This window comes from Artibeus jamaicensis, unplaced genomic scaffold, assembly GCF_021234435.1.
Source record: "Artibeus jamaicensis isolate MK-2021 breed Jamaican fruit bat unplaced genomic scaffold, CSHL_Jam_final contig_519, whole genome shotgun sequence".
Classification (NCBI taxonomy): domain Eukaryota; kingdom Metazoa; phylum Chordata; class Mammalia; order Chiroptera; family Phyllostomidae; genus Artibeus; species Artibeus jamaicensis.
In genome coordinates, this window is record NW_026521871.1 from 50,172,775 (window position 1) to 50,197,889 (window position 25,115).

The 25,115-nt window shown below is 48.8% G+C and overlaps 1 protein-coding gene across 7 annotated transcripts in view; it reads right to left on the bottom strand.

The window, feature by feature from the left end:
* Positions 1-25,115, bottom strand: part of ULK4 (unc-51 like kinase 4) — a 316,223-nt gene that overhangs the window by 95,497 nt on the left and 195,611 nt on the right. For 4 of the 7 annotated variants that reach the window (XM_037148358.2, XM_053669531.1, XM_053669532.1 and 1 more), the window contains exons 33-34: positions 11,261-11,427; positions 5,815-5,913 (exon numbers count right to left, since the gene is read on the bottom strand). In XM_037148358.2, coding sequence (XP_037004253.2) covers positions 5,815-5,913; positions 11,261-11,427 — 266 coding nt within the window. Of the gene's footprint in view, positions 1-5,814; positions 5,914-11,260; positions 11,428-25,115 lie in introns of those variants that run through there. The other 3 variants (XM_053669534.1, XM_053669536.1, XM_053669535.1) reach the window with 2 other exon arrangements.

Below are 25,115 nucleotides of genomic sequence, written 5' to 3' on the forward strand. Positions count from 1 at the left end.
AATCAATACGCAAAAAAGAAAAAAACAGCACACACTGGAGAAGGGGACAATCTGATTTCCAAAGTTAACACATTAGAGTCAAACATCCACTTTTCCACAACAAAACCAATCCACTTAAAAAATGGGGAGAAGACCTAAGAAGACCCTTTTCCAGAGAAAATAGACAGATGGCCGACAGATTTAGGAGAAGATACTCAGCATCACTGGTTACAACAGAAAAGGTAATTCAAGACCATAATGAGAAACGACCTCACACCTGTTACAATGGCTAAGCCATTTTAAATTATCATACGATAATAAATACATATTCTGGTATTTTATTTAACCTTATAATTTCCCACAATGTTAAACATGCTTGGGAAATGTATTTAAGAGCATCACAGAATTCTACCCTGAGAATAGAATTTCATTAACTTCCAACTGAATGATATGTACATATTTGATATTAAAAATGTAGTAAGAATATGTTTACACAAGTCACTCAGTATTTCTCTGTTCTGCATAAATTTCAACAAGAGGAACGACTATATTCAAGGATGCATACAACTGTAAGGCTTACCATACCCACCAAAATCTTTACCTACCAATTTATATCCCCAAAAGCAGCTTACGACTTTGAAGATTATATTGCATGTTTCAAAATTAATTTTCCTTTATTACTGTGCATGTGAGATACATGCTGTTGAGTTGGCTCCACTCCTGGGGACCCTACAAATGAGTGATGATGCCCAGCGTCCTGTCCCCAACCCCTGGCTCGGCTCCTGCAGACTCACGCCCACCTCCTGTCTGGTCTCCCTCTTTTCCTGCTGTCTCCTCCCCACCCCTGCCCTTCCCACAGCATCACTGTCTTTCCCGAAGAACCCTGCCTCCTCGTGACGTGCCCAGCGCAGGGCAGCTTCGGTTCTGTCATTTCTGCCTCCAGCGGTGTCTCTGGCTGAACTTGCTCTGGGCCCTCTCGTGCGTCCTCCTGGCTGCCCCGGGTGTCCGGACAACTCCCCTCCAGCGCCACGCCTCACACCAGCCCATTCCCCCCCATCAGCTTCCTTCACTGCCCAACTTTCACATCCATACACAGTAATTGGGAACATTTTAAAAATACTACTGAGCTTAGGTGTGTTTGGTGAAATCCACACTGTTCATTTGTACTTTTGCTGTTGTCAGTGGTCTCCAAAAGTCTTTTCCCTCTTTTCTTGGGAGTCTATTTGTAAACATTTACACAACCTCCTTCTGTACGTCACTCCCTGACAGATACTACATCTCATTGACAAACAGCAAGGAGGAGGAACAGCTTTAAGGAGGCGACGATGAGTTAGTTTGAACCCTATTCAATCTGGGGTGTTGGAGGAACCTACTAGACAGGTGGGCAGTGGCTAATCAGAAAGAGCGCTGTCCCCATCAAATGGGGCGTGACCCTTCTGAGCAGCTGCTTAGTACAGAGCTAATAAGGCGCCTACTCTCTCGGGTGTCACGTGCAAACGGACCACTTGGCACTTACTCCTGGGCTCCATCACCAGAAAAAGGCTCAGAATCACCAGATTCTGACCCTTTACGACCTAACCACCATAGAGCATCACCTATATTTCACGCCACGGACTATGAAGGCAGTAGACAAGGGAAAGGTAAGACAAGTCCAAGTCCATTACTACATAAAGAGAAAAATTGTTCTGGTTATTTCTCGAGAGGAGGAAATTAAAGAATGGAAAGAAAAATTTGTTTTTTCCTGCACTGTGCAGGCCACAATTTATTTGTAAGTTGGCACAACCTGAAGTGTTCTCACCAGCAGACTCACTAACGTTCAGGACACAGCGCGGCCCCCGGGCACACAGCCCAGGAAGGAGTTCCCATTCTGATGCTGGGGGAGGCCTGTGGCCCTAACCCACCCCACAGGGGCATCTTTCCAAAGGTCATGAAAGGCATGCTTACTAGGAAATGTACAAACCAGGCTAAATATTGGCATCACTTATATAGGATAAAGAAACATTTTTTAAATATCTCACAAATTTGAAAATACCTATTTTAACTGAGGGAGCAGGAGGTTGCAGCGCAATTTCTTAGAGGAACTACCTGTTACAAAACTTACCTGGGGTATGCAGCCGGCCTTCCCATTTTCTCCTGTCAAGGGCTAAAATATTTAGGTCAAACAATGACCTCGCTTTGTCTGTTCCTCGGGAGACACAGCCAACTCGTTAGATCCTTCATGCATCACATCTGACACTGGCTCCCAACTGAGGGTTCAAAGATCCCCCAGAAATTGTGAAGTGTGTGTGGAGTTTTGCACGTAGTGATTCTGAGCCTTTTTCTGGAAGGAGGGCCAGGAATCACCCGATTCTCAAAGCAGTTCCCACGCAGAACAGAGTCAGAATCATCGTCCCTGCCTGCGTTTCTCTGTGACTCCGCTGTGGTGTCCAGTACAAACACAGGTCATGAATTGCGGGTGGCAGGTGTCCTCTCCTGAGGGCAAGTGTGTTCACTTTCATTCCTGGGAAGGACCTGAAACACTAACGAGTCATCCACCTGCCTTCAGGCAAAATGCTCCCAAAATGACCCATCAGGTGAAAATGGAAGTCAGTTTGTTTTTCCCTGTGGGAGTGAGCCCCGCACCTCACTCGGTAACCTGTTATACTTTTAACAACTGCCATCAAATTCGTCCTCGCCCTTGCGTGCTCTGGTTTAGGTCCTCAATTGCCACCACAATTACGACTTTTTTCACTTGGTCCACAGCTCTTGACGTGTTAATCTTCTCCAGAGAAGATGCATCACCAAGTTCTCATTGCCGGCCACGTTCAACCCCGACGGCTCCAGTGATAGAAGTGCAGGCGCGCAAGCTGGCTCACACACGTTAGGCAGACCCCGACCAATCTTCCGGAACCTAAGTGCGATCGGGTCACTGATAACATGAGCACAGGGCCCCACACAGCCGGGGAAACCCCCAGACAACACACTGCAGGACGAAGGGGCCCACCCGACGTGTGGGTGCAATGGCATCTGCTGGGGATATGATCCAGCGAGGGGCCCAGAACACGTGGCCCCTCAGCAACCCTCGCCCAGGGCCTGTGACGTCCTGTCACCCTGCCTGACAGATGCCGAGTGCTCCAGGCTTCCCACGGGCACCGGCACCCCAGCTCCCCTGTGTGCCTTACAGTCCTCTCTGCATAAACGCTGGGCACCCCAGATGTCCCACCAGCAGCGGCACGCCACCTCCCGCTGTGTTCCTGCCCACTGGCTAGGATGCCCCGTGCCCTCAAGGGTTGGTCCCCACTTTCCCAGGGACGGTGGGCCAGCTCTGGCCTGAGCAGCCCAGAATCATCGTCCCTGCCTACGTTTCTCTGTGACTCCGCTGTGGTGTCCAGTACAAACACAGCAAACCTGTCCACCGGCCTGTGGGCTGCAGTCAGGCCTTCTCCCAGGAGGCCGGCCTACAGCCTCGGGGGAGGAGGGACCCCCCTCTCGAGTCCGTACCCTCTCAAGTTTCAGGGTATCCTTTAGAGTTCTTCTAAGATCTCACAGTCACTTTCCTATCAGAGCTTAGTAAGCCCCTCTGTTGAAATTCTCCTTTAAGTCACTGTGTGGTGTCTGTGTTCTGATGGGACGCAGACTGACACTCACCTCTGATTCTTCGATTGTGCGCATGGATAGCATGTGCTAACAGTGCACCTCCGACTGTGATTTTCCTTCCAGTCAAACTGTATTACGGTTGAAGAATTCCTATGCGTTGGAATTTATTGATATTCTTTTAACAGAACATAGCACAGCACGGTTCACTTTTTGAAACTGTTTCCAGAAAACTGAAAAGAAGGTGCGGTCTCTATTTTCAGGTACAGAGGTGGGTACAGTTCTATCAGATCTTGTTAAAGTTTTCACACCTTCTACATGGCAGTCGACAAGCTTTTTCTGGGAAGAGCCAGACAGTCAATAATCAGGCTCGTGGGCAGTGAGGTTTCTGCTGTAACTTCTCAACTCCAGCACTGAGCTGCAGACGCCGCCACAGGCGACGGGTCAGCAAACTGTCTGCTCGGCCGCGCTCAATAAGACCCCATTTACAAACACAAGCCGTGGGCCCCAGGTAATCCACAGGCCCTAGATGTCAAGGCCTGCTCTGTTGTTATTTTTTACCCTGGGTCGGTCGAGCAGTGAGAAAGGGGTGTTGGTCTCCGAATGCTACCGTGTCCCCACGGGTGACTTCTCCCTGCACACGTTCTGCCCTTCTGTCTGTGTTGTCCTGTGCTGACACCTGGCAGGAAAAGTTCCCATGGATTCTATTCCTCACCACTGTCACTGTCGAATCCTTCTCTTCGCCTGTTGAAGGTTTTTTTGGGTGTGTGATTAAACCTTATATTTAGTACAAGAAGACATTTAGGGAGAAAGTATGGCATAAGACAATAAAATCAACACCAGAGATGAGTTTAACAAATTCAATTGGAATAAATTCACCTTTTGAAAGGAAACAAATCTCAGAATGCGGCAAACGACAAAACTTTGTGTATAAGATACATACGTGAAATAGACTGTCCCAGAAACTGCCTATAATGAATTCTTTGTATGCCCTTCTGAAACTATTTTTTAACTCTTATTTGCTATAGGTGTAATCATCCTATATGTAATATATTGTCCCTCTCTCCATGGATACACACACACACACACACGCACGCATTGTGATCGAACGGGGCCACTTCGGGTCTTTCGTGGAAGAGCGTGTGGCGTGTCAGTCCTTCTCTCCGGTCACCGGAACCTCCCTCGCCTCCCGCCCCCTGGGGGAATTCACTGTGGGGCTCAGCCCTCAGACTCTGAGCTGCAGCAGTTGGTTCGGGTTGCTGTTTTCCCTGCAACTTCATGCCCAATTCTATACCAAAGACCCTGCTGCTGTCGGGGGCCCACCCAGGTCCAGGGTTCGGGTTGTTCCCTCACTCCGCTGAGAGTCCACTACCTCATTTTGGTGACTGCTCTATTCCATATATGTTGTTATTTAAAATAACCCAGTAATGACTGATTTTCCCCCTTTTTTCTTTCTCAGTTGAACCAAACCTTTAGCTGATGACTACAATGAAGTCTACTGAATTATCTCTTCAAACTGCATTTGCCTTCCTTCAAGTCCAAGGGCAGAGAAAGGAAAACCCCAGCAGCCTTGAGAGAACTAAAGAGCTGTGTGCCCCTGTGAGGGGAAAGGTCACAGGTGATCCGATGTCTCAGGTTACCTGCACCCTAGCCCTTGGGTCCCCAAATCTGGAGAGGTTTTCCGGGGGTTTTGTGGAATGTCCCCAACCGACCCTCTGTCTGACCGCTCTGTCCAAGGTGAAGGTCATTCATGTGTCTAAACGGTGGGTCCCCTTTAGGTTGGTCCAAACTCCGACTTTCTGCTGGGTTCTTTTCCTGTATCCAGTGGTCACGTGTCCTCTTTCTCACCTGCTTTTATCTAATTCCACTCATTTCATTCTATTTCTGTGGAGACTGAGGGGATGTGTCTGTACATCTTCATTTCTGGGGAGTCCTGCATGCCAAGCAAAACTCTAAAGAACTGTTTTGAAAGAGAATTGATCCCCGTAATGAATTTTCCCTTCCTGAAATTCATTTCTCGAACATTTTTTTAACCTCACATTCATTAGGGAGGGTCTGAGATTCTGCCTTACTTAAATAGCTAGGCCACCTGGTTTTAAAACAAAGTGGAATAAGCAACGCCAAGCCAAACACTCCTCTGAAATCTGTTCTGACTCTAGTCTGGAAAGAACATAGCACCCAGACGCCAGACGTCGTGACATTCAAAGAAAATGACTTCGGCCTCAGCCATGTTCTGAAAGACACACACAGGTGTGCTCTTACCAGCGGAATGAGCAGGCTGATGAGGGCGGTCAGGGGTCTGCTGAGCAGCAACAGGTCTTCTGCGGCCTGCGTGTCGCCTCCTGAGCCAGACTTCTGAGCCTTGAACAGGAGAAGAGAAAACAGGTGGGTCTCGGACAGCCAGCCTCCCTCAGTCTAGCAGACAAAGACGGCCGAGGAACATTCACCCTCGGCCCCCGAAGACAAGTTACACTTTGTTCCGACGTGATGACGTGATAAAGTGCACGCACTACCCCCACCACCAGCTCAGGCCGCAGGGGCAGACCTGGGCGGTCCACGGGGACGGCCACAGCGAGGGCTGTCACTGGGGAAGTGAGGGTCGTGTTCACAGGCTGCGGCAGACAAGCACTTGCTTTCCAACGAGCCCGAAACACGGTGCTGTGACCCCCAATTTTCAGAAAAGGGAAGTCCAGAGAAGTTATGTAGTTTGTGTAAAGCCCCACATGTAACGGGTGACAAAGCTGGGGGACGAACCCAGGCCACACGAGTCCAGGTCACACACGCTCAGGTCTCCTGGGCATTTTTCTGCACGTTCCATAGTGCACAGCAGATGCGCTATGACTGCTCCCCACACACATACACATGCATGCACAGACCACATCTAAATATGTGTTCAATGTACTACTGCACGAACGGTCTTCAGATAAGGTCTACATTGTTTAAGAACTAAAAATAAAAAACGAGAAGTGAGTGCCTTTAATGCTAAGTGTGCCTTCTACCAGGAGTTTTACAGAACTAATTCTGGAGATTTCTAACCCAGATGAGTAATTTCATATTTGAAAAAACAGATCAGTTATCGTGATTGCTACAGAATATACACATTTTATGCACACACTCCCTGTTCTTAATTTCAGTCACAAGAAATGAAGCCACTGGGAGGCCATGCCCTTTGCCAGAGCCTCCGAGCCGGCTGCAGGCTGCCCCACCCGGTCATTACCCTGGACTCCAGGGCCCTTCTCACAAATGCCACGCGTCCTTCTGCACCTCAGGCCTAGGGACAGATTTTGAGTTGCCTGCTTTCTTGGGTTCAGAAGAACTTGACTGAAAAATCAGACGCCTGCCTGCCTGACGTTAACAACTTGTACCATAGAGGAACGATGCTAGGACTTCGCTCCAGAAACCAACAGGCAGCACTATCCCAAAGGCCTGAACCGTCCTGAGCCTTGGCTGCTCACTTCCGCCTCTGAAGCACTATTTGCAAGAGAGTATCGGCCTTTTCACATTAGCTGGCCCACGGCCTTGACCCCCCAGTTGTTACAGTCTAGGCAAGAGGGGTAACAGACTGAGCTGGGTGGGAGCGGAAGAGTTGCAGAGAAGTGGCTGGATTTGTTAGATATTTAAGGTAAAAATCTCCATTACTCTGTGACAGACCAGATATGGAACAAGAAGTCGAAGGAATGGTTAAGCCCGACTCCCAGGGTGCTGGCCGGCAGAGCGGGATGAGGGCGGCGGCGCTTGCAGGTGAGAGAATGGAGTGGGAGGTGAACCCAGAGCTCAGCTGTGGGCACGTTCAGCCTCAGCAGGTCGGGGGCATCCTGGTGGTCATGTGGAGGGAGTTGCTGGAGGTTCTGTGTATGGATCTCAGACGGGAACTCTATGTGGAAGTATAAATTCAGTAGTTTCAAACATGTAAAACCTGAGAATGCCAACCTATGAGCCGTATGTAATACCAGATGGCAGTACAGCGTGGCTCAATGTGACAGAGAGGAGTACAGCGGACGTCTTGGCACATGGAAAGGCAGAGGTAACGCGACTCCATTGCATCTGGCATCGCTACGTGAATCCAGTGCACGGGGGCAGGTGCTCAATGAGAGGTTAAATAAGCGCAGAGGAAAGGCGTCCGTGGAGAACAGGGCACAGGCAATGCCTCAGGAGGTTGCTGTCTGATGCTAAGGCAGGTGTGAGCACGCAGTGGGGGCAGATTGCCACAGTGTGGCCTAGACCAAGCCAGCACTCACCACGCTCCCCAGACACCATCCTGCCCACGCCCTCGATGCACAGAGGAAACAGCCCATGCCCACGCTGTGGGGTCTCACAGTTTAATGAAGAGGAGGGCCGGCTTCCAAATGATGGCCAAGGGCGGAGCGAGAGAGCTGCTACAGACGTGGAAAGGGAGCTTAAGTGGTGGGGAAGGAAGAGAGGCAGCCACTGGACTAAATCACTGGGAAGTGGGAGTGAGGGCCACAAGGGGAGCAGAGCTGCAGGGGCTGGGAATCCCACAAGGAAAGGCACTGGGGCGAGAAGGTGCGGGATCCTTCTGGAAAATCCCAAGCTGACTGTGCAGTGTGGAGATGGATTGGCAGCACGGAGGCCTGGTGGACAGGCCTGGAAAGGTATTCTGGGCCTGGATTGTATGAGGTCTTGGGTGTCCCGCCAGGGAGTTTGAAAACCACATCATCAATAAAGTGCTGAAGTCTTCAAAGGAAAGGAGAGGTACGATGAGGTGGAGGGGCCGTGGCAGGCAAATCTCACTTGACTTCAACAACCAGACAGAGGGAGGCCAGCAGAGAGGAAAAATGAGGGGAAGCCACAGGGGAGCCTACTGAGTAATTGCAAGAGATACTAAAAATAGAGACCAGAGCCTCCCCCGACCCCATGACCTCTGTGTGTGTGTGTGACCAACAGGCCTCAGGGACCACGTCTGAGCCCTGGGGCAATCCCAGCACTTCCACAAATCAGCAGCCACTGAACCGTCCTCCTACCAGGAGAGCTGCAGAGCCAGCTCCCCCCCACCCTGCACCCCCGCCCCCATCACCTTGGAAACGACAGACAAGACCCAGAGTGGGAAGTCAGGTGGCCTGGCTTTTACTGTGGAATATTCGCCTCCACCTTCCCAACCCCACATTCACTCGGCAGCAGACTGTCCCTCCCACTGTCACGGGTGGGATGAGGTGATGGTTCGCCTCACTCTGTGTGTGCGGCCGGTCCTCCCTACCGAACCGAAGCTCCCGGAGGGGGAAGGCCCTTCCTCTCGGGATCCCTGATGAAATCTGGGGGTTAGGCCTAGCCCTGGGCTGGGCTCGTGAGTCTGGAGTAAAACCTGAGTTCCTGTCCCATAAGCCTGCTAGAAGTTAGTTTACTCAGTAAACAGTCCCACGTGCCGAGACACATGATAAGGAAGCCCCCAGCCACAGGAAACCCTCCATGGACAGGACGTGGAGGCGAGCGCCGTTCTTCTCGTCGCCGTTGAGGACGCAGCCACCATTCGCTGCTTACCTTCCGTGGGCCAGGGGTGTGTATACATTCACATGTGCCTACACCTCTGTTACTCTCTCCCTGAGGTCCCACAACAAACCTGCAGAGTAGTTACGATCACAGCGACTTTCCGGGGGAGGAAAGCGAGACTCAGGTGAAGCAACGTGCCCAGGGTCTTACAGGAGGAAGGGTCGGGGCACGGCTGGGCTTTGCATCCAAGGCACTCCAGCCCGCAGGGCCCGAGCACCCTGTGAGTGGAAAGCGCAAAGAGCACATGTCTGTCACTGCTTCCACGCCTTTCGCACGCAACCCTCAGGAAGCTCACTGAAGCCAGGACCAGTTCGAATCACAAGGCAGGGTGGGGCGGGGCCGAACCCCTAAGGGAGATTCTGACACCGTCCTCCTTCCTCTCCCCGCTTCCCTGGGAAACATTCCTGCACCATGTCACTCTCCTCCTGGAAAATGAAAAGCGCTTCATAACTCTACATGCTACCAACGTTTCAAACCCGGCAACCCTCAATCCCTCAACCCTCCCGTGTCAAAGACCTTCCTGTTAGTTCCAGACGGGGAAGAACCTCCGGGGTGGGGTTTACAAGTGGGAGAGGCGACTGCGGGTCTGGAAAGTGCACACAGCTCGGTGTGCGAGGAGACCGTGTGTTCGACGCACTCCCCATTTCTCTCCCTGACCTTCCCCCAACCCGGTCAGCCCGACGCCAGGCATCCCAGAGGTCAGGAGGGAAGCCAAAAGCAATACCTGGCAGAGGGTTTAGGAAGATGACGGCGCAGAGCGTGTGATAGTGCTGAGGGCAATGAAAAAATCAGAGACAGTGATCTCTTGGTACCCGGGCAAATGAACACGGAATTAGAAAATACTTTTATAAAAGGAGTTTTTCTTTTAAACACCCTTGACTACCTCATAATCACTTAAGATAAAAGAGGATTTCTGTTGTTCTGGAATTTTTAAACTCCTGATCCCCTTGATCTACAATCTACAAAACATACCTTTTACACACTGATATCATCAAAGCATCCGTGGAGTGACTAGAGACTGCATGTCGAAGGATTACATAAAACCACCGCTATGGAAACTGAGCTAAGAAACAATTCTCCAAAAGACACTAGGAGAGAGGAAAAGCTAAGCTAAACCCTTGATCCAGGATTCCGTAAGTAGTAACAATGCTCGGCATTAATTTAGAACTGAGAATTATCACGGATGAGCAAAGAACAGCTTGGTAGTTCTAAGGCCATTCGCCTCTCTTTACAAGTTTGGGCCAAACATGTACTAACGAGCGTGTTTGCTGAGGAGACCTTAGAATCACTCATTAAACCACACGGACTGGATGCTTGAGCCACTTTGCCGTGGAGAAAAGTGACCATTTGCCACAAGGAGAACTGATGGAGACTAAAGTGGGGCCCGGGGATTCCTTCTCTGTTCTGCTACTCAGACTCTTGGCCGGGTATCAAAACACTTTGGTTTCCACTTTAGCTTCTGCATCTGTTCAAGCCAACTGGCTACCATTTGACTTTTATCTCCTGCAGTTCTACCAGGATCCGAAATATGCCGGTGAATTCCTAGCAGCTGGGTGCCTGCACGTGGTCTGGGCATCAGCTGACTGGGCCAGTCGGAGAGAGCGTGCAGCGGGTGACACAGACGTGTGGGAGAACCTAACACGGGAGCGCCGAATAAACCCCCATCCCCTTCCTTCCCTAGAGCAGCATTGGGGCAGCCTGACTGAACACATTCCCAGTTCTCAAATCCACGTGCGATTCCGTGTTATTGGTCCCAAGGGAAAACAATTGCTAGAGTTTATGCACTGAGTTGTGTGTGTGTGTGTGTGAATACATGTATTCACATGTATGTGTGTGAATGGATGTGTATGTGTGGGCCTAAAACTTCAATCCATTATTCCCAAATCTTCCCTGCTGGGCCGGGGGGAGTCCCACCCAGGACGGGATGGGCTGCAGGCTGCTTGGCCAACCGCAGGGGCTGGTGGAATGGCCACCTGAGAGGTGGATGATGATAGTGCTCAGAAGTCTCTGCTGAGGCCTCTCCCACTCTCCTTTCAGGTTTCGTGACCACATCATCTGCTCTCGACACTGGGCACCAAAGGTGGCTCATTCGGTAGCCTCTCTCTAGAGAACCTAAGTTCTCGGAGGGAGGTCAGAGAGACTAAAAGGGAAGAGAGGAACAGCGCAGGCCCATCCGGACGCCAGAGGGAGGCGCCCTACCTACCTGCAGGGCCAGCCGGACGACACCGGACGTGTAGGTCAGCATGCCGTGCAGGATGTCCAGCAGAGAGCAGAGCAGCGCGCCTGCCGTCTCGTTGCTGTTTTTGTTGTCCACATCCAAGCACAGGGTGGCCGTTTCGGTGAACAGGTGACAGACATGATGAACCAGTCCTGAGGGCAGAAAGGAGGGCAAAATGTTCATCATGAATTCTAAGAATAACACGTCGTGTAAGCCCGATGGGGCGGGCATTGGTACCCCAGCGTTGGTACTCCACGGAGCATGACCATGTGCAGTTCTTCAACGGTACTGAGCACAGACTCAAGCGGGAAAGTTTTGCAAAATTCAAGTTTCCAGGCCAGGGTCCCAGAGACACTGCTCAGGGGCCCAGCAGGGACTGGGGGCAGGTTGGGGCTGAGGGTATGCGTGTTGAACAGGCTCACCACGTGATTTCGAGGCAAGGGTCCCTACACTCCACTTCGGAAAACACCGTCCTCAAGGACAGGCTTTACCGGATGGAAAACTCCCTGCTGTGGAAGAACGCATGCGTGTATGAACAGACTGTGAACACATGCGTGTGGGAACAGACTGTCCCCTCCGGGCTCTGTGATGGCAGGTGCAGTTCTTCGTGGTGCGGGCCGGGAACCACCCAGGGCTACCACGGGGCCTGCAAATAACTGGGTCATTTCAAAAGGATACTGCAATGAAGCGTGTTTTTCTCATGCATTCCAGAAAATTCAAAATGTGACATTAATGGTGATTTATAGAAATCTGAACTGTAGAAATGGTCAGCTTCCATCACTCGGTTGCTGCAAACCTCATGTAACAGCTGGTCTTTGTTGACTTTCAGTCTGACGCACTCTGTCACAGGGTCATTGTCACATTGTAGGTGCATCATTGTTTACCTTTCGGTTGGTGTCCCTATAGTTAACACTACATAGCATTAAACTCTGAATTTATGAAAACGGATTCAAATGGAAATCTGGTAAGAATGCAACACAATAATGTTATAAACCTGAATGGTGAACAGGACCTAGGCATGGGTAGATCATCTGAATGCTCTAGAAAAAGTGAATCGTCGCATATAAATATTTTATACAAGTGGCTGGGACAGAAAAGCACAGAAGGGAAGCATGACATGCGGCACGCACGGGTTTTATTGGGACAGGTTTCCATTTGTCCCTGGTTCTCAGATCACTGACTGGATGGAAACTCCACCAAGCACGGCCACTCGAGCCCTTGGCATGTCTTCCAAACAATGCACATTGTCATTCCCAATAAACCAATCTCGTTTCCTAGACAAGTACAAAGCAATTCTTAGACTACAGACCTAATTAGTTCTGTCACTAAAGGCAGAGAGAAGGCAGAATCACAAAGGCATCATTCAGAGGTCTCTCCTTGTGGCAAAAACTGGTGCAAGTCAGAAAGCTGAAGATAAACACAGTTGAAGGGAAAGCAGAGTGAATTATTGCCCGATTTCTGTATCAGACGACAAGGTCTGACAGCACATATCATCGCTGACACAGTGCAGAAAAGCAATCATTACGACACGGGCGCCCAGCAGTGGGCCCTCTCCTTCAAGGGAGAACGCACGGCCGTGGGCCGTGAGTCGGCACCTGGCACTCGTGGGCCACCCACAGGGAAGGGGCCGTGCCAGGCAGCATTTAGGGCAGAAGATGTTTTCCTTGGTGATGGGTGGGAGGGGCATGGTCACCTTGTAGACGGTCGGAGGTACTGGTCGCCCCCCTGCACCCCTGTACCTGCATGTGACCAGTGGCCCTGCAGAAGGTGGCAGGAGACCGCTGGGTCCCATCTACAGGCTGCTTGATTCAGAAAAAAGAGCTAGGGAGTGACAGTGTCCTTCCCCATCTCCGTTCAGTCCCTGAGAAGGGGTGCAAACAACACCCTGGTCAGAGGCAGAGTTCCTTCCAGTCTGCCATGTGAAAGGACAGGCGACAAAGGCCATGCCCTGACGTGACGCCCTGACGTGACACCCTGATGTGACGCCCTGACATCGCCCACTGCCAGAGCAGATGCTCACGGGAGATTCAAAACAAACCGGGACATGAAATGTTTACCCACAACAGCGATCCTGACTGACTGTAGCTGGCCAGTCAGCTCTTCATAGCCAGAACTCCTGCTCCAGGGCCAAAACAAAGGCTTTTCTTGTCTTAACTTTTATTATGAAAACAAAGAAAGTCACAAGACAGTTCTGAAAAACAAATTCCTATCACCCTCATTTCGAATTGCCAACATTTTGCCATTCTTGTTGATCTGTCCACATCTACTTTTTCCTTCGTGTTTCAAAGTAAATACCAGGCACCCTCTGATTTTTCCTGTGATGCCTCTGTAAGCCCGACACACAAAGGCTTTTTTTTTTAACATAACTACAATGCCAGTACCACTCCCAAAAAGTAACATACTGAATATACTCGACACACAGCTTACATTGAAAACTCAACTCCTTCCCAGCTGTCCTCTCATAATTCACTTGAAGCAGAACACCGACCGGGTCCGTTCAAGTGCAGACCTCAACTCTCCTTTGACCTCCAATCGTCCTTCCCCACCTGCAGCTTTCTGCGCCACTTATTTGCTGCAGACATGAGAACATCTTCCCTGTGGTGCTGCCCCTCACATCCCTATACTTCCTATAAACTGGTCACAAAACCTGGAGACTCAGTTCAATTCAGGTTCGATTATTTAGGAAGTAACACCCAGGGCTGAGTACTCCGTACGTCCCATTGCGTTGCGTCGGAAAGGAAATACTGTCTGTTTGCATGAACGATGTTAAAATTGACCTCGGGTTCGGGGGTTGCTAGCGTAGCTCACCCGTCACAAAGTTCCCCTGCAATGCTGTGTGCTAACAACCACTGCCTGGCCCCACTGTCACGGAGCCTTCGGGAGTGACCAGTGGGGCACTGAGAACAGAAGGCCAGCAAGGATGCGTCTGTGGTCACGTCACGACCAAAAGGGGAGCAGACACCTCGCTCATAAGTGTGATCTGTGACTGTGGCGACAGGGAAGTGGGGCAGAAAGAAACAGAACTGTACCGCCGCAGAGGCCGTGGGGAGTGGGCTTTCCAGGCACTGCAGACTGGCTCTTAGGATTGAGATGACTTCCAAAGGCCACTGCGCAAACGCTGTTAGAGATCAGGGCCTAGAAACCAGCTGGCAGCCAACACTGGAACAAGAGAAGTCTGAGATGATCGGAGAAAGGAAAAGTGCCCCCAAAGGACAGGCGAGACTCAGAGAGGCACGGAGTCCGTCCCAGAGGGGCAAGGCATTTACAGAGGACAGGAGGCGCAGGTGCGAACACAGTAGAGGATCATGATAATCTAATGCCGCAGTTATCAAGGAATAACTGGAATACTAGAGAAGAGGGTGGCAAGGATATCTACTGGACACAGTTCAAAGCCAGAGGAAAGTTTGCTGGTGGTGTCATTTCCAGGTCACGATAAGATCTGTCGTGACTGTCACTGGTCAAATCTGCCCGTCACTGGTAGAATCAGTCAGGCCCTACAGCCTGAAACTTCAAGTTTTCACATCTTCCCTGTTGCATTTCCCTGCACACCATGAAAGTTTTGACATATCTGCTTCTACGCTGCGCCCAGAATTCTCCCCTGGAGGAAGCCAGGAAACACAGTTTCTTGGAAGAAGGGCTTGAAGCTGCATTTGCATAAATTGGCAACATGGGGTGTCCACACCCACTACAGGGGGTTCATCTCTTCACTGTAGCCCCCAGGACTGTAGAATTAGACTGTGAACACTGGCCAAGTTCTGAGAACGAGCTAATACACAGTGCACTTCACTAAAGTCAAGGACTAGATCTAAGAAGGAGCAAAGAGAGGGAAAGGAAATTAACATTCTCCCATTGCGGTACTTTCTCCATAGAGAATGCCAATCAAGAGACAAAGTGAAGTTCAAGGATACTGGCAGGGCTGTGTTGGTCCCGGTGAGAGTTTTCCAAGCAGTCGAGCTGGCCGTGGGCATGGGTGTGCGGCTGTTTCTCACCTTCCTCTTCTCCTGAACAGGCTAGCGTCCAGGGAGAGGCCCAGCCATCCTTTTGTTGTTTTTGTTTTGGCCTTTCCCCCTCCTTTTCTCTCTCTCCTTTGGCCCCGGGGCCTGGAGCAGAGCTGACTGAAGCCATGGGTAGACTCTCAGACTGAGCCTGCTGCTGTGTCTCCGAGCGAAGGAGAAAGGCAGGCTTCCCTGCACGGGAGTGCTAGGACCCAGGACTGCAGTTTCACCGTTTCCAGACCCGCGGGTGAACCTCATACAGGAAGTGAGGCTGCGCGCTGCCCTGCACACAGGCCAGCATAGTAAGAAGGGTCTGGGCGCCCTGCCCACCGCGCCCCCTCAGAGGCGCTGTGAGCAGCGGCATGGGAGAGCACTGCAGTACCCCGTCTCCTGGTCAAGTACCATCACAACCACACCCTACCGGTCCATCCTCAACAACACCCTAACGGTCCATCCTCAACAACATCTTAACAGTCCATCCTCAACAACACCCTAACGGTCCATCCTCAACATCTTAACAGTCCATCCTCAACAACACCCTAACGGTCCATCCTCAACAACATCTTAACGGTCCATCCTCAACAACACCCTAACGGTCCATCCTCAACAACACCCTAACGGTCCATCCTCAACAACACCCTAATGGTCCATCCTCAACAACACCCTAATGGTCCATCCTAAACAACACCCTAACGGTCCATCCTCAACAACATCTTAACAGTCCATCTTAACATCTTAACGGTCCATCCTCAACAACACCCTAACGGTCCATCCTCAACAACATCTTAACAGTCCATCCTAAACAACACCCTAACGGTCCATCCTAAACAACACCCTAACAGTCCATCCTAAACAACATCTTAACGGTCCATCCTAAACAACACCCTAACAGTCCATCCTCAACAACACCCTAACGGTCCATCCTCAACAACACCCTAACGGTCCATCCTAACATCTCTCAAGGAACGTTTGTTAGGCCAAAGAACCCAAGAATTATTTGCATTAATTATAACCAACTCATCAAAAAAACCCCAAGAACTGTTTTGTATTAATTATAAGCAAATCTCTAAAGGGGTCCACTCCCACAAGTTATTTTCAAGTGTTTCATGTTCCGGGAATATTAATGTGAGTGAGCTGTCGCTCGCTCTGGTCTCTGTGTCCTTATTACTTTTTCAGAATCTGTTGGGAGGTGAGAGAAAATATGAGAGTACATTCTGACACGCCAAGCTTTTGAAAACACTTCCTATTTCCACCGTTAATGGCTTGAAAAGAACACTCTAGATCCAAATGTAACCTCCCCAAATAGAGGCGTCCTTCTAGATAATCCGACATTCACATCGTACAAACATGAGCTCGTTTCTACCAGGGTTCATTCAGGTCAACCTGAACAGACAATCCGGAAGAGGAGCAGAAAACCATCTGTGAAATCCAATGTGGGGAAACTGTTCTTTCTCATGCAGATCCGGGCTTAACCACCAAAACCAGAGTCGCACCACATCAGCTGAGTCAAAAGTCTGCTTTTCCAGTGGAAAAGCCTGGGGGTGGACGCTGGTGACGCTGGTCGTAGACACACCGACAGGGCAAACGCAGGCATCTGTGAACGGCGGGATCCTGAGCCGCAGTTTCCAAGCTCGCTCCGCCTCTTCTGCCCAAAGGGGTCGTGAGCAGCCACCCCCACACAGAAACGGCCCCTGCAAAAATGTGTCCCAGTGTCTCTCAGGTTACAAGGTCATGAACGATCCCAGGGCAGCTCTTTGCCTCTGTTATTCCAGCTCCTTCCTAAGGGGCCCTTGGAGTCGACAGTGTGCCCGAGACCAGGCCGACACCTTCCCGGGGCCTCTGTCCCCTCCCCCTGCCACCTCTGCACAGCCGATTCTGCGCTCCCTCTGCCTTGGAGCTCTGGCTTCACCTAAAGCCGCCCCCTTGCCCCCTGCCCAAGCACCACGAGCCCATGGAGCTGGGCTCTCCCCACGAAGGAGGGGGTCACTGAAAAATCTCCACAGATGAGTAGGTGAGCCAACCAACAGTTCTGTGCTCAGCTCAAACAAAGGCTGGGACTTCCCAAATATGACAGAGGCGAATGTCTTAGTTAAATTCATTCTTGGAAAAGCCTGAAAGGGCTCTGTATTCAGAGCCTTCATTTTGAATTACATTCCTAAGAAAACTCTGTACGTGAGAGCATCTTAAAAACACACTCACCTCAGCACCCCCGAGCCCACGCCTGTCCCCGGGCCCCATTCCGATTAGCACAGGAGACTGTCCAACACTGAGAGCCACAGACGCAGGAGAACACGGTGTGTACAAATTCCAAGTATGTGATTTACAGAAAGGACCTGACTCTCGTGTTAATGGCTTCGTGTTAATGCGGCAGGAGGAACGATGCCCCTCCCTCGAAGATGCAATGCAACCTGGATCCCCGGGAACTGTGGACACGTCCTTCCCTGACAAAAGGGACTTTGCAAACATGATGCAGGATTTTGAGGTGGGGAGGCTTTTCCTGGATTGTCCGAGTGGGCCAAAGGTGTTCCCGAGGGTCCTTACGGGAGGGAGGCAGGAGATCAGAGAAGTACACGGATGACAACAACAAGAGGCTGGACTGGTGAGAGGAAGGAGCCACCAGCCAAGGACTGCAAGTGGCCTCTACAAGCGCGAGTGTTCGAGGCAAGGAAATGGAAGCCTCCAGAAAGAATGGAGCCCTGCCGACATCTCAACTTAAATCTCTGACCTCCGGGACTGTGAGAGGATGCATTTTTGTGGCACTTTAAGCAACCAAACTTGCGGCACTGTTGCCACAGCAAAGAGAAACGAATACAAGGAGGGAGCAAAAGTGATTCTCCTGGCTTGGTCTGCCATCATTACCAAGAAGTCTTCAGCCTCTGTGCCCACAGACGAGATGCAATCTGGGTCCGCAGCCACTGATGAACCAAGACCTCAGAGAACCTGACTTGGTACCACATTCATTACATTTGTTTTGTGGAAAACGTTTATGGATTGGCTCATTTTTGTTCAGCCAGAAATATGGAGGAAACTGTTATCAGTCAAATTATACTAAAGAAAGCTCACTGGGCTGGGCGGGACGCAGACCGCAGTCTATGTGCTCAGAAACTAACCAAGTGACCGTGGCCAGCTCACTCAGCTGTACGGAGCCTTAAACCCTCATTAGACAATGAAGAGCAAGCCCTATGGGATGATACCTGAGGTTTCTTTTAGCTCTGATGTTTTATAATTATATTAGAATGTGTCAAATGAACGCTATTTATCTCTAGACCTATTAAAGCTCTTAGTAGAAAATTATTCCCATACATATTCAATAAAAATGCATAATAATAGACTGTCACTAATGTTTCTAAAATTGATACTCTAAAGCTAAAAATTATACACTAGACTAAGCCAGTGCAGAAAAACAGTCATGATAGCAAAACACCTACTAGGCTCCTACCATGTGCCAGATACTACTCTAAGGGCTTTAACAGGTATCTAACCAAGATCCCACCGACACCTCCATTTCACAGGTGATGAGACTGAGGCCCAGGAGGTTAGGTAACCGTACCAAGGCATTTGTGCCTCACGGTCGGCACCTGCACCCACCGTGCAAGACTGCTTTTCCGTAATTGGAATGACTAAAAAGGAAAATAAGACTAGTACGTATCATGTGTAATTGCAAAAAGAAAATATGATTTATTTAAAAAGAGGTAATGAGGAGCCGATAAGGGTAAGAAAGCTAAAAGCAGGGGCTTCCCACACCAAGCTGAATCTCCCCCACTACCAGAGAACCACAGTGGGCTGAAAAACAAGGAGAGACAAGGGATAGGAAACGGCCAAGGAACCGAGGCAGCCTGCCTTGGAAATAAATCTGCTTCATTAAAACCTTATTTTGCAGAAGTTATTTTCGTATTTGTACATAACAGGCCTATTATCCCATGACACTCTTTTTGCTCCGGTGATGAGTCTCCGCATTAGTTAATTAACAGGTGCCAGTCACTGCGCCGCCCGTCCGGCTGAAGCCACAGGAGACACAGAGAGGATTAGGTATTCAATGCGGATGCTGTCAGGGAAGTGACAACAATCACCAGGGAGCGCATTTCATTCTCAGTCTTCTGGTGGAGAAAATAAATACCAGTCAGGAGGATTTCGATGTGCAGCGTTTACATATCAGAGCCTGGAAAAATGGGAAGTCACATTGGAAATCAATTCCAGCTACGAGGGGATTGGTAAATGCTCACTTAAATATGGATGCAAAAAATGAAGCAGGCAGGAAAATAAACGAGGAAATGTGGTTAAAACAGAAGAGCATAATACTCACACTTTACCACCCTGCACTTGACTTCCTGATGGCTCCTGACACGTGTGACCTTTGGGAAAGGCTGCCCTCTCTCAGGGTGCAGGACACTCCACTCTCCGGGGTTCAGTCCCCGCCCACCTCTCAGTTCCTGGAGCTCTCTCCCCTCCACCCCGCAGACGGGTGCACGTGCTTCCCCGGCGGACGCCCATCCTACCCACTAACCAGACCATCAGCTGCACCAGGGCAGGAGACGCACCGGTTTGGTGGCTCCCAGCTCCCCTAGGCCCAGCACGGACCCTCGTCACAGCAGGTGCTCATGACGCATGGGCTGAGTGTGAACCAATGAGGACTCGTTCTAGAAACTCACAGTTGGTCATCGTTACAAAGTCCATAAATGCAAATTATACCTGAGAGTGTGTGGAAATAAAAAAAATCATACAAATGAGAACAAGCAGAGGTCACTTCCCACCAATACTGGAGAGCAAGACTCTAGTTACTAGATTCTAGTAACAGTTACACAACCTAAAGCACAGTGTCAGTGTTAACACACACAGGGCACGACTGGGGCTTTCTCACATACGAACCCTTTCACTCTCCCGACTAAACTCACGAACCTGATTCAGAGAACAGGACTGCCGGGCTGACCTCTCCAAGAAGAAGCCAAAGGCATGAAGAGTCTTTCCTAATCCCTGAGATTTGAAACTGGTAGCGAGGCCACTGCTCCCTCTCAACCAAGTGCCTGTCACTCAGCCCTGGCTGTGCCCCTTCTGTCGCACCTCTGAGTGCGAGGCCAGTTCCTTTCCAGTTCAAGCTCGGACTTGTAACACCACGTATCTGAAAGGACTGGTTTAGCCTCCGGTCTGTTCTCTCTGCCTCCAGTCTCTGCCCCACAAACAAGGTGGCCTAATCTTGCCCAGCACCACTGACGCCACGTCCCTCCACTGCCCGGAGAGCCGGGGCAGCCGCCATCACACCTGACCAAGCCAGCCCAGCCCGGCATTGAAGGCCCTCCTTCCTCTGGCTCCTGCCACACCCGCTACGCAGAGCCGGGATGCTCAGCCCTCTGCGCCCTCGTTGCTCTCCGCCAGCTCCATGCTGTGTTCCCTCCGAGCTAGGGTGGCCTCGGTGCCCCATCATACTGACAGCCTCCACTTCACTCACAGCACACATGTTCACTCGCCACTCTCTCCTTTAAGAGCTTCTGCATGTGCCGGCCAACGATGCAATATCATCTTGTGTGGCTACTTATACTTCCACATAAAATGCTTCTCCCCAACTGACAGCAAGCTCCTCAAGGAGAGGAACTATATTGGAATGAAAAGCACATCTTAGAAATATTGAGTACCTGCATTTGAATTGACCGGGGTGCTCCTAGTGAGTCCTGCCATGTCTGTCCTGGTGTTTGGAATATAGCAGGTATGCAGTAAATACTCTGAATGACCTAATAAAAACTGAATTGAAATAAGAGAGACCATAAGACTACTGAACTTGAAGGTATGGACTAAATCTTGTGATTCATTCTGCCCAGCGCCCTTCTCAGCGGCTGACACCCACCAGGGCTCAATAAATGTCTGTGCGAATCACAGTGAGCAAGGCTGACAGAGGAAGGGGACAGTGTTTAGGGGAAGGTTATAAATACCACAGATTAGAATTAGTTGCAAAAAGCAAAACATTCCATGCATAAGACTAATAGTCACCTGGAGGATGGAATAAAACACAAGGTGCCATTTTTCATACAAACAAAAGACGATGAGGTACCTAAGAATAAATAAAACAAGTATTCTGCAAGGTCGACAGGAAGAAACACTTCAAACATTATCAAGAGACACAGAACCAGACAGACCAATGGAGGGTCACACTGTGCATTTTCCTAGAACAGCTCCAGGTCCTACATGTGCTGATTCTTCTGACATTAATCTATAAATTCAAAATAATCACAATAAGTAGTCAATGTGTTTTGGAAACTAGACAAACTGATTACAAAGTTACCATGGAAAAGATCAAAAAGTAAAATAGCAACAAAACCCCTGAAAATGGTAAAGTAACTAGGGACGGAACTATCCCAATCAAAAATGCACACAACGATGCCAGAAAATGAAGAGTTTGGCACTAGCATGTAAGTAAATAAAATGAAAGGGGAAAAGGAAGAGGCCTGAAATCTACATAAAAGCATAGAGAAATTTAATACAGTGGCATTTCCTACTAACAGAGAAAGGATGGAACCTTCACGTAACGATGTTGGTCATACCACGTAGTCCTAAATAATAAACCCTACTCTTGCAACTTAAAACCAAGGAAATTCCAGGTAGATCAATGATTTAATAATCAAACGACTATCCATAAAAGTAATAAGAATTTTTAAAATCTAGAGTTGAGAAAGTATTCCCAATACAAAACTCAGAAGCAAAAAAAACCCTATAAATAATAATTAAAGTTTCATAATTTCTGTAGTAAACTACATTAACAAAATCAAAAGTCAACAAAGTGGAAAATATTTGCATAATGTCACAAGGGTCAATTTCACTTACTTGTAGAGAAAACCGACAAATCTACAAGAACAGGCTGAAAACATAGGAGAAAAATGGTCAAAGGAAATGAACAGATCTGTTTTCAAAGAAACAGAAATACAAACGGTGATTGACTAAATGAAGAGTTGCTAATAATAAGTAAACCTCAAAAAAAAAACAAAACAGAGAGAGAGAGGACTCTGACATCCGGTCACAATGTCACACTGGTACCAAACTCGTCCGTGGACCATAAACAATGTTAAACCAAGACAAAGTCTACGACGTGACCGTCCGCAGGTATCACACAACCAACAGCACAGGACTGATTCCCGAGAGAGGGAAGGTGCACGAGCGAGCCCTGTCGTCACCTGGCATTCCGTCTGGATGAACTTTCCAGATGAGGCCCAGGGTGGTGGGGCCCGAGCAGAGCCCGGCAGCCTCACCCACTGAGGGGCGCAGGAGACAGGCGAGGGCTCGCTGAGGCAGCCAGAGTCCACCAGTGAGCAGTGAAGACAGCGGAGCTCTCGGGAAGGGAGCTTCAGAAATGGGCGCAGCGGTACGCTGACGTCTTCGGTCAAGCACTGTGATGTTCACTGGATGAGAGTCCAGGAGGCGTGATGGAGACGGGCCCCTGGACGTTGTATGTGAGCTGAACGAAGAGCCCGAGAATCGTACAGAGCTGGGAGACAAGAGGTTCCAACTTGAGCTGGGAGACAAGAGGCTTCCGAGAGAAGCCTTGCAAACATTCTGAGATTTCAACTGGAACCAGAAAAGCCGCACCGTATTAACAGACCCAGGGTAACACAAAATAAAACTAGGATTTAAAAGAACAAAGCTAAACCACCAGTAAACTAAGTGATAGACAGAAAATAATTCAACGTGGAAGACAGCAGAATTAAGGTTCACAGTGTAGTCTCCAGAATCGCCACCGTGCAATAAATAGGGGTTATTCTGCAAAGAATCAGGAAGTGTAACCATAAGCAAGAAAAATACTTTTAACAGAGACACCAAAGTGGCCCAGGTTTTTTTAAAGATTGTATTTATTTTTAGAGAGAAGGGAAAAGAGGGAGAGAGAGAAATAGGGCATAACCCATGGTTTTAAAGCAGCTAAAAAATATGTGGAAAACATTTTAAAATATGGTCATAATGAACTAACAGGTCAGAATGCCTTAGAAAATAAAAACACACCAAATGGAAATTCTGCAACTAAAAAGTACGTGATCTGAAATGAAATATTCATTGGCTGGGATGAAGAGCAGACTAGAGATTATTGTTTTAAAAAGGTCATGAAACTGGAAGGCAGATCTGTAGAAACTCCCCAATAGGAAGTAAGAGAAAAATATCAAGATTAACTTAAAAAAAAAAAGGAAACCATATCAAAAAAACTAATACATACAACACACATGCATACATGTGCCTATATACACACATATGTCTGCGCATATTATACTTGAATATAAATATATAACTACAGATAATAACTGGGGTTCTAGGGGAAAAAGAGAAAGTAGGGGGAAATATCCGAAGACATAATAGTTCATATTTGATAAAACAAAACAAAACACATATTTACAAATTCCAGGAGCTCGGCAAACCCTCAGTGGGAAGATGATAAATAAGACTGTACCCAGGAATGTGAATAGCCTGACTTCTGAAAACCAAACTTCCTGTACTACAGCAGAGATAAAAAGGGACATTCCATAAGGATGGAAGAATCAATTTATCAGAAACACATAATCATAAGTGTAAGAGCACTGAACAGAGATTCCACACACACAGAGCAAAAACCAATACAACTAAACAAAAACAGGGAAGTCCTGCCACAGCTACAGATTCTAAACACCTCTTTTTTGGTGATGGAGACACACGCCAAAGATCAATGTATAGAAAACCAGCTACAAACATCTGCACAGCGCTCCCGATCACCTAGAGGGCATCGATCTTTACAGACACCACATTCCGACAACTGCAGAGCGTGCATTCTTTACCGGGACACTTGGAACCTCCCAGACAGACCAGGTGCCGGGCCAAAACAGTAAGTCTCGATGAACTTCAAAAACACCGAACTCTTACACGATGTGTTTTTCCAACACAACTGGAAAAAGGTTAGAAATCAATCACGTGTCTAGAAAGCCCCTAATGTATGGATATTAAACAATACATTTCTAACACAACCATGGGTTAAAGAAGAAATCACAGGGGAAATCTAAAAATATGTCCAAATGATAATAAAAATGTAACAGCACTTAGAAAGACACCTCCAGTTCTAAATGCTGAAAAAGTACAAAGCTTTAAAATCAATTCTATACATGGGGGAAAAAACACCAATTAAGCCCCAAATAAATAGAAGGAATTAATAAAAAAACACCAGTGAAGCCCTGGCTGGTGTAGCTCAGTGGATTGAATGTGGGCCTGTGAACCAAGAGATCCAGGTTTGATTCCCAGTCAGGGCACATGCCTCAGTTTCCGGCCAGTTCCCAGCAGGGGACGCACGAGAGGCAACCACACATTGATATTTCTCTCCCTCTCTCCTTCCCTTCCCCTCTAAAGATAAATAAAAATCTTTTAAAAAATAAAATAAAATACCAGTGAAACAGAAAACAGACAACCATTAAAGAGGTTCTTCTTTTCAAGACTATGCTATATACTAAACTTTCAAAAGACTTCCACCAGCTGCAGAAGACAATGTATTGTATGATCCCATTTACAAGAAATGTCCCGAAAAGACAGATCTATAGAGACCAAAGCTGAAATGGGAACTCTGGCCCAGCAACACTCTGCCCTAAATCTCATGAGTCTGTCTTATCGAATTTGGTAGCAAATACCGGGTTCAATGAAAAGGAACTCTTCACATGCCCTTCCCTGGGCACAGAACATAGGTTCTCAAAGTTATCTTATCGATCATTCTTTTGCTAGAAAACATGAAGAACCCCAATACATATAGAAAACAAGAGGATAGGGGTGTCCTGTAGAAGTGAAAAGAAGGATGTCTTGTCTGTGATCCAGCCTTGAACGCCCCCTCCCCATTCATTATCCACCTTCCCCTCTGGTGTCCT